This window comes from Scophthalmus maximus, chromosome 1, assembly GCF_022379125.1.
Source record: "Scophthalmus maximus strain ysfricsl-2021 chromosome 1, ASM2237912v1, whole genome shotgun sequence".
Taxonomy (NCBI): Eukaryota; Metazoa; Chordata; class Actinopteri; order Pleuronectiformes; family Scophthalmidae; genus Scophthalmus; species Scophthalmus maximus.
Window position 1 is genome coordinate 306,491 of NC_061515.1, and position 8,510 is coordinate 315,000.

Below are 8,510 nucleotides of genomic sequence, written 5' to 3' on the forward strand. Positions count from 1 at the left end.
AAGTGGGGAAGTAGTCGCGCTGCTGAGTGTCTCTGTTGAAGTGGACCGCGTGTTTCTCTCCTCCCATTCTCTCGTATTTGATCTTCATCCCGAGGAACAGGCCTCCTCCTCCAGGGGGGCGCCTCCAATAAAAAAACAAACCTCCCCCCTTGTTCTCTCAGCGGTCCTCCTCCTCTCCGGTGGTCCTCAGCATCAGTCTCCCTCCCTCCGTCAGTCGACCCGCCGCAGCAGGAGGAAGAAGAAGAGCAACATGTTGCTGCAGAACCTGGTGAGATGCATGTTTCATGTTTCATGTCTGCGCGTTTTAAACTGAGGAACACTCGTTTACCGCCGTGCGTAAAACCTGTGCGTAATCGGACCTCCGCGTTGTTGTCGTTGTTGTTGTTGTTGCAGTTTGTCTTAATTCATTGTGTTTTAATGTTGTAAGTATATTTTCCTCTTGGTGCCCCCCCGCTGCTCCACATTAGCAGAACAATCGTTGATCCGTCGGTCGTTTCCTCCACAGTCACAATGTCTCAGGATGAAGTGATCCGGCTTCACTCTTAGTCTTCAGGGGTCAGTGACGGGACCTGCGTGGTTCTGGAGGTCTGTTCCTGTGCGTGATGCTTCAGAGATCTTTTCAGAAATAAAAGTACATTACATACTGAATTTTGGGATATTAGTGTCGGTAGTTCACTTCACATTAGGACAACGAGATTAATTAATCACCAACTATTTGATAATCCATTAATCGCTCTAGTAGTTTTTATAGGAAAAGCTTCTTCAATGTGAATATGTTCTGGTTTCTTTGCTCCTCTGTGACAGTGAACTGAATATCTTTGGTGTCGTGAACAAAACATCATGTTGGGTGTTAACGACATTCTTCACTATTTTATGGCCCAAACAACTGATCGATTATTGAAGAAAATAATCGACAGATGATACAATAGAGACAATAATCTGAGCTTGACCAGAGAAAACTCCAAATATAAAACTTGCTCATGAACATGCTTTTAAATTTCCAGGAGAAGCTGGAGAGTTAGAGTCATGGAAAAAGTACAAGTGACAGTTTATTTTCCCTCTTGTGTTCACTGAGAAATGGAGAATAAATTACTTCATGTGAAACAGACACAGAAATGGTTGTTTTCTAATATCAGATGTGTTGTTGTTGTTGTTGTTGTTGTTGTCGTCGTCGTCGTCTCAGTTTGTCTGGATCCTGTCAGTCCTGTGTGGCACCGATGTGTGTTTGGGATTTGTGTACGACCGACCCAAACGCTCCGGAGAGGACGGCACTTCAGCCCGGGCCGAGGGTGAGTGTACATGATAGAAAGCCTTTGAACTCCTTGACCCTGAGTCGGCAAAACAAGTGAGACAGCCGTGACACCGGAAGCCTCTGACCTTGACCCCTGACCTCATTTTGATGGTAAACAAGAGCAAAGGTTATCTGTCTTTCTGAGTCAGATGTTACTAGAACATGTGATTGTAATATTTTTTTTACAGGTGAATAAATGTATCATTATGTGATATACAATATGTGACAATAATAATTCATAGAGTGAAGGAGTGAAGGAGAGTAACTATTCAGCATTTTTCAAAAAAAAAGCTCATGAGTAAAGAAAAGATGAAAACAGAATTGGAAGAACATTTTCCGATGTGCTGACTTATATTGTGACACCTAAAGTCGTCTTGTGACCCTTAAAATTCTTCTCATTGGAAGCACGGACTAAAGATTGTGTTTATTATTGATTAAATGTGCAGATTACTTTGTGTTGATGTCCAACAGTCCAGAACTGGAAATCTTATAATGAGTCATTTTATTTAGTAAAGCACAGAGACGATTGATCTTTGATCAAAAATGTTGCTGGCTGACTTGATTGACGATTGAGGAGTTGATTAAATTGACGTGGCACGATCGATCGGTCGATAAGCGGGCGGACAGGAAGTGAATCAACAGTAATTCTTGTCATAATAAATCTTTAAAATAATTTTCATTTAAAAATTCCAAATTGTTTGTGTCTCAGAAGTGAACCTTTGTTTTTTTTAATGAAACCATTACAGAAGTTGACTGAAGCCTGTATTCTCTGTAATGACCAGCAGGGGGCGACTCCACTGGTTGTTTCTATAGAAGTCTATGAGAAAACGACTCTACTCCTCACTTGAGTAATAAGAGCAGTGAGAGAGCTAAGGTTCATGTTCTCCATTAACATTTTTTATTATTAGCCATAATGTCATAACGTCCAACGTAGACTCACCACGAGCTCTGAGGTTGTGAAACTGTAGAAGCAACAAGTCCGTAATGAAATCAAACCTGTTTTAAGAAAAACAGGTTTTATTGGCGATGTTATTGAGAAATACCACACTACCCACAATCCTACAGTGTAACATCGACTTCTCTGATTGGTGAAGCTCGCTGTAACCATGGAAACGTGTACCACACCAGTCGGCGAGTGATGCTGCGTTCCACTGTTCCTCTGAGCTCGGACGTCGGGGTCGTTCCGTTAAACCTCAGAACTCAGAACTACAGATCTCCCATCTGGGACACATCTGTCACACATCTGTAACACATCTGTCCCTGACTGTCTCCGGATCACTCGTCCGTAACTTCATCGCGCAACAGAACCAAAGTCTCCTCGCCAGCAGCTGCAGCAGCTCTGCAGGAATTCTCTCCCGCTCCGTTTATTTGCTGCGTTATTTTCTATATGAAGCGTCTTGCCAGCGCATATGAAATGAGTGAGTCGAGAGTGTGTGTGGACAGTGGATCACTGTGGCCCTGCAGCGTCCTGATTGGCCACGGCCCGAGTATGAGAGAGAGAGAGTGTGTTTGTGTTTCTCTACCTTGAGTCAATATTAAAAACTCATTTTCTGCTCCACATTCTCAAACCCAGGTCGACTCGAGGGCTGTATCTCCGACACCTCGTGATGTATCCAGCAGCTGTCTCCAGTAGTTTATGTTCCTCTATGGTCCATGAATCAGTCATGAGACTTAAAAAGAAAAATCACCATTAACCCAAAACAAGATTTAATCATCTTCTCAAAGTTGTTCTGACAGAAAACAATATTTACTCTAAAGTTAGTTCACAACCGACTGCTTCATCGTGACCTCTCGGTGGGTAAAAACAGGTGGAATCTTCATTTTTCATTAAGGAATAACATAATAGCAAATCGGTAACCATTGGATCCGGTGTACTATCATATCATACAGAGGACATGTGCACTTGTACACACACACATTAAATAACTTTCAAGTTCTACGTGGATAACAGCAATGGTTTCCCCATAGTCAGACAGAAACACAGTTCAGGTCCTGTACCAAGATTTTAAAACCACGTTGAGTTTGACGCATGGCTGACAGATATTTTTGTAACAGTCGTTATTATTATTTATTATGACTTTTGAAGTCATAAAATAAATACAATTTTTTTCCGACAAAGTATATTATAGTACATGTTGCCAGTTTCCTGTATTTATGACTGAATGTCAGTGTAGGTCGATGATTTTAATTTCCTTTAATGACTTGAACAGTGGAGCTTTTCATTAAGTTTTTTTTTTTTGTCGTATGTAGTTATTAAAAAAAAATGATTTATTGTTGTCTCTCAGTTCACTTTAAATAAATGTAAAAGCGTGTGTGCTCAACAGTTTGATCACTAAACACGTCTCTGACTGGAACCTGGATGATGTTGAGTTGAAACAGCTCCAGTCTGTCAGGAATCATTTCTCTTCAAACCTGTATGAGATTCATTTCAGCAGTGTTTGAGGATCCTGGAGATATTTGTGCTTCTTCAGTCTGAATCTGTGTCTCTTTGGTCCTCAGGTCGCCCGGTGTCTCAGTACGTTCCGACCTCCGGCTCCTGCAGGAACAGATGCTTCGAGCTGGTCGAGTACGATCCGCCCAACTGTCGCTGTGACAACCTGTGTAAGACCTACAACAGCTGCTGCTCGGACTTTGACCAGCTCTGCCTCAGGACAGGTACAGCAGCACCCTCCCATTGTTCTCACCTGGACAATATTCCTTGAGACAGAATCATCCTTTGAATCAGGCATACGTCCATCTAGGTACGATTCCAAAGCTTGATTGTGCAGCTGCAGTCCACAGTTCAGTTGTGGGAGCTGGAAAAGAGCCATGTTGGAATGTCCTGGACTGGTTTCTTGACTGTTGTACAAGCCGTAGCTGTAGTTTTGTTTCCGTCGCTCCGTGTTCACGTTGTTGCTGAGATTCTGTTGGTCCGTCTGCTACTTCCAGCAGTGGTGGTCTGATTATAACGTTCTCCCCTTCAGCCTGGTGGTCTTCGGTTTACCACGACTCTGCCACCGAACCCTTCGCTGGGCAAAGAAAAACGATGATACTTGTTTTTACTGGTTCTGCTTCAGTACAACTTTCGTCTGCAGCCTCTCAGTCTGAAGCCCTGTTGCATTAACGTATCGGCTTTCAGTCCTCACAGCTTATGGTTTTTAAGTTTTTATCCCTAAATTGATTCTTATTTCAAGTGTTTTTCTTTGAACTCTTTGTTCTTTCCATACGCAGAGGGGGGATACGAGTGCAGGAAGGATCGATGTGGGGAGACTCGGAACGAGCAGCATGCCTGCCACTGCTCCGACGACTGTCTGGTCAGAGGAGACTGTTGCACCAACTACAAGAGCCTGTGTAAAGGTTTGTCAGTGTCCAGTATTTAAATATATCAAATAATGTTCATGAACATTCAAGAAGTTCAAGCTCAAGATATTTCATTCTGAATCACAAATGTCACAAAAATTGTGATATTTCTGTCGGGATCCAAATAATTAAAGCCCCAGTTTGTAATATTTGTAATTTTCTGGCGGCATCTGGTGGTAAAGTTACAAACCGCAACCAACTGAGCGACCGACAGGGGACACTTTATGGTGGCGCACCGCTGGTTCCATTTATATATATAAATTTAAATCTGAAATCTTGTTTGACCTAATGTTGGCATCATATCCATATCTGTCGGGCTCTATCAAGATGAACTTCTCTCTTCCAGGCGACAGTTCGTGGCTCCAGGACCAGTGTGAAGAGATCAAGAGCCCTGAATGTCCGGCTGGGTACGTTCACATCTGAGCAGTGACGCAGAATAAACAATCATACGAGCAGATCTTTTATTCATGTTCCCATGAACTTTCACCTTTTCTCTCAAAACCCTTGTTTGTTAATTGGTGTCCAGGTTTGTGCGTCCACCGCTCATCATGCTGTCAGTGGATGGATTTCGAGCTTCTTACGTGAAGAGAGGAAACGCCGTCATACCCAACATCAACAAACTCCGTAAGGCCTCGATGGTTCGACTGTGAAACGATTTCAAAATGAATCGTTGTCATCGTTTCCGTGGTGAAGAGGAAGTGGACGTTGACCTGCTGTGATCACATGTGATCTCCTCCTCTTGTGTTCAGGAACATGTGGAACCCACGCTCCGTACATGAGACCTGTGTATCCGTCCAAGACCTTTCCCAACCTCTACTCACTGGCTACGGTACAGTACAGTGCTGCTCACAGCTCTTCACCTCACATGTACTGTACTGCGTGGTTGTTTTACCTTAAAATAATGGTTTCAAAATAGTTTTATTGCTACACAGTCCAAATTCTTTGATTTCAGCTCCTCAAGTTTGAATATGTTCTGGTTTCTTTCTCCTCTGTGACAGTAAACTGAATATCTTTGGTGTGTGGACAAAACAAAACATCATCTTGGCGTTCTTAATAACTATAATATTCATTTTTTGAATTTCAGGGTCTCTATCCAGAGTCTCATGGTATCGTTGGCAACTCGATGTACGACCCAGTGTTCGACGCCACCTTCACGCTGAGAAGCCGAGAGAAACTCAATCATCGGTGGTGGGGAGGACAGCCGGTACGTACTGTACTGTACTGTACTGTCTATACAGTTCGGAGTTTTTGAACCAGGGAGAGCTCATCTGATTGGATTTATTCAGTACATTCATTCATTTAATCTTTGTTTTTTGTTTTTCAATTCATTTGTAGAGGACCGTGATGTTCTCTGGTAAAGTTTAATAAAAGTTGGTTTTAAAAAATCTACAAAAAAATCTCCTCTCCTCTCCTCTTCTTTACCATCTGTATGGAAGCAAATAAGAGAAATAAGTCTTTGAACTTTAACAGGCACTGAACACCTCATATTGAAATATTTTATTTAGAAAAACATGTATCTGAATTAATTTGTTCGGAATTTCACCTCTTTGAAATTATTTTACTTCGGTATTCAGATACAAAAAAATTCAGATCTCAAATTTCAAGTTACAATTTTTCGATTGCTCAAATTCAGATCGGAAAATTCACACAGTAACATCCGGGCTACCCAGGATAGGAAAAGCAATTGAGCCTGCATGCAATCGAACCGACGTCTGGCCTATCAGAGCACGGCCTGAACTCCAAACAAATAAATTCAGATACATGTTTTTCAAAATAAAATATTTCAATATTAAGTATTCAGTGGCTGTTAAAGTTCAAAGACTTCTGTCTCTTATTTGCTTCCATACATCTGTGTTTCATCAACACTCTTTGTGTCGACGGAGCGTTTTGTGAAAGCTCTTGAACATTAGTGGTTTTTTTCAAAAGAATCTGGCGGCTCACAGATGAGGACCAACAAAGAGCAGGGAAGATGTTTCCTTTGAGGCCAACAACAACCTGAAGAGCGGGACTTTGTTTGATTAGTTCTGACAAGACGGAAGCTTTAATATAGTGTATGAACGTAAACATGCATGGTTTCGTCTCACGTCTCTCTCACAGCTCACACAGTGGGATCCTCTGTCTCTCTTATCATACTTAGTAGTCTACTGTACAGCACGACCTTGGTTTCCTCACGCTCCGTCAGCGTCCTAATAATCTAATCTAATCTAATCTTATTGAATCATTTTCCTTCCCAGATCTGGATCACAGCACTCAAACAGGGGGTGAAGGCTGCCACCTTCTTCTGGCCCATGTGAGTCTTCAGACGTCACTAAAACTCGCTATCAACGCTGGTTTTGTGTTTGATAACTTTGTGTCATGATTCATGCATTATAGGTGTATGTGAGGATGTGTGTGTGTGTGTGTGTGTGTGTGTGTGTGATCCTGGCGTAGTCGGACTGACACTCAGATGTGTTTTTGTCTGGAAAACTCTCGGTTCATTAAGATTTCCAAGAGGCGAAACGCCTCCGGACGCGATCGGACAGACGTACAACCAGTGAGACACGAATCATGTGACGTCTGATGAGCGTCGTGTAAAAATTGAATATCTTTGGTGTGTGGACAAAACAAAACATCATGTTGGAGTTTTGGGAAACACCATCGATATTTTTCAGCCTATTATGAACGATCGATTAATCGGGACAATAATCGACAGATTAATCGAGATAATGAAAGTAAGCCTTGGATGCAGCTTTTGTCTGATGCAGGAGTAACTTGTGCACATGTGACATTGTTCTGACCTTCTTAAACAAAGTGCCACCTCTCACAGAGTTAAATATACACTCTTGGTGTTGGTGGTGTTAAAATAAAGAGCTAAACCTCCAGAGACTGGAAAAGTCACCGGAACATTTCCCTTCATGTTCCTGTTGCTCAGGTCACCTCCAGCCTGCGGAACACAAAGGACCCACATGTGTCAGCACAGAGGAGGCTCTGATGGGGGGGCAGATCTCAGCAGGGGGGGTTTGGGCTGTTTTTACAGCAATTTGTGCAAATGGGCCCTTTAAAAAAGAAAAACTATGCTGGATTCCTCTGTGAACTGGGGGGGTCTCACACACACACACACGCACACACACACACACACCAACACACACCAACACACACCAACACACACCAACACACACACACACACACACGCCGCTCCGTAGGGCCGCGGGGGCCAGAGTGTGGTTTACTGTGCTTTTCTTCCACTTGGCACCGACGGAGGTGTGTGTGAGAAATAAACAGAGAATAAGAAGAAGGAGAGACAGGAGTGTGTGTGTGTGTGTGTGTGTGTGTGTGTGTGTGAACCTTCTCATACAAGACATTACACAGTTCGGTGTTGTAGCTCCGCTGTGGGGGTTGGCATGGTAACGGGAGCAGGGATTGTTGCTCTGGTGGCAGCTCCGTGTTGGACTCGGTTTTCTGGGAGGTCGCCCCCCCACACAACTGAAAGCAGAGAACGAGTGTAGAGAAGGAAGAGGAGAGAAGAAGAAACAAGGGAAATGAAGTTGAAAGCATTCGGGGCAGATATTCACCATTTTTATGATTATCAGTAACGGCCATTTTTTTAGGCCAATTTTGCAGATAAGATCATTTAATTTTAAAATGTACTACTTTGTCTCTGATGCAGTCGCGACTCTCTGGACTTTATCAACGTCCATGTTCGTTTGTTCAGCTTCATGACAATAACGGTACAGTCACTTTGTGAGGTTCAGGTCATGATGAAAGTTATTCTAAATTTTGACGCCTTTTGGACACTTTCAAATATCAGTTATCGGTCTTTCAGATTAGTTATAATCGGTATCGGCCCCTAGGAAGCATGAACTTGGACAAATGTGCAGAAAGAAGAAGCAGAAGAAGCCCG

At 42.8% G+C, this 8,510-nt stretch overlaps 1 protein-coding gene across 2 annotated transcripts in view; it reads left to right on the forward strand.

Moving 5' to 3' along the window:
* The first annotated feature begins 149 nt into the window (after window positions 1-149).
* Window positions 150-8,510, forward strand: part of enpp2 (ectonucleotide pyrophosphatase/phosphodiesterase 2) — a 19,875-nt gene continuing 11,514 nt past the window's right edge. For both annotated transcript variants that reach the window (XM_035629674.2, XM_035629676.2), the window contains exons 1-9: window positions 150-268; window positions 1,184-1,289; window positions 3,791-3,946; window positions 4,502-4,627; window positions 4,977-5,037; window positions 5,157-5,254; window positions 5,380-5,459; window positions 5,715-5,834; window positions 6,865-6,920. In XM_035629674.2, coding sequence (XP_035485567.1) covers window positions 251-268; window positions 1,184-1,289; window positions 3,791-3,946; window positions 4,502-4,627; window positions 4,977-5,037; window positions 5,157-5,254; window positions 5,380-5,459; window positions 5,715-5,834; window positions 6,865-6,920 — 821 coding nt within the window. In that variant the 5' untranslated portion in view covers window positions 150-250. The remainder of the gene's footprint in view (window positions 269-1,183; window positions 1,290-3,790; window positions 3,947-4,501; window positions 4,628-4,976; window positions 5,038-5,156; window positions 5,255-5,379; window positions 5,460-5,714; window positions 5,835-6,864; window positions 6,921-8,510) is intronic.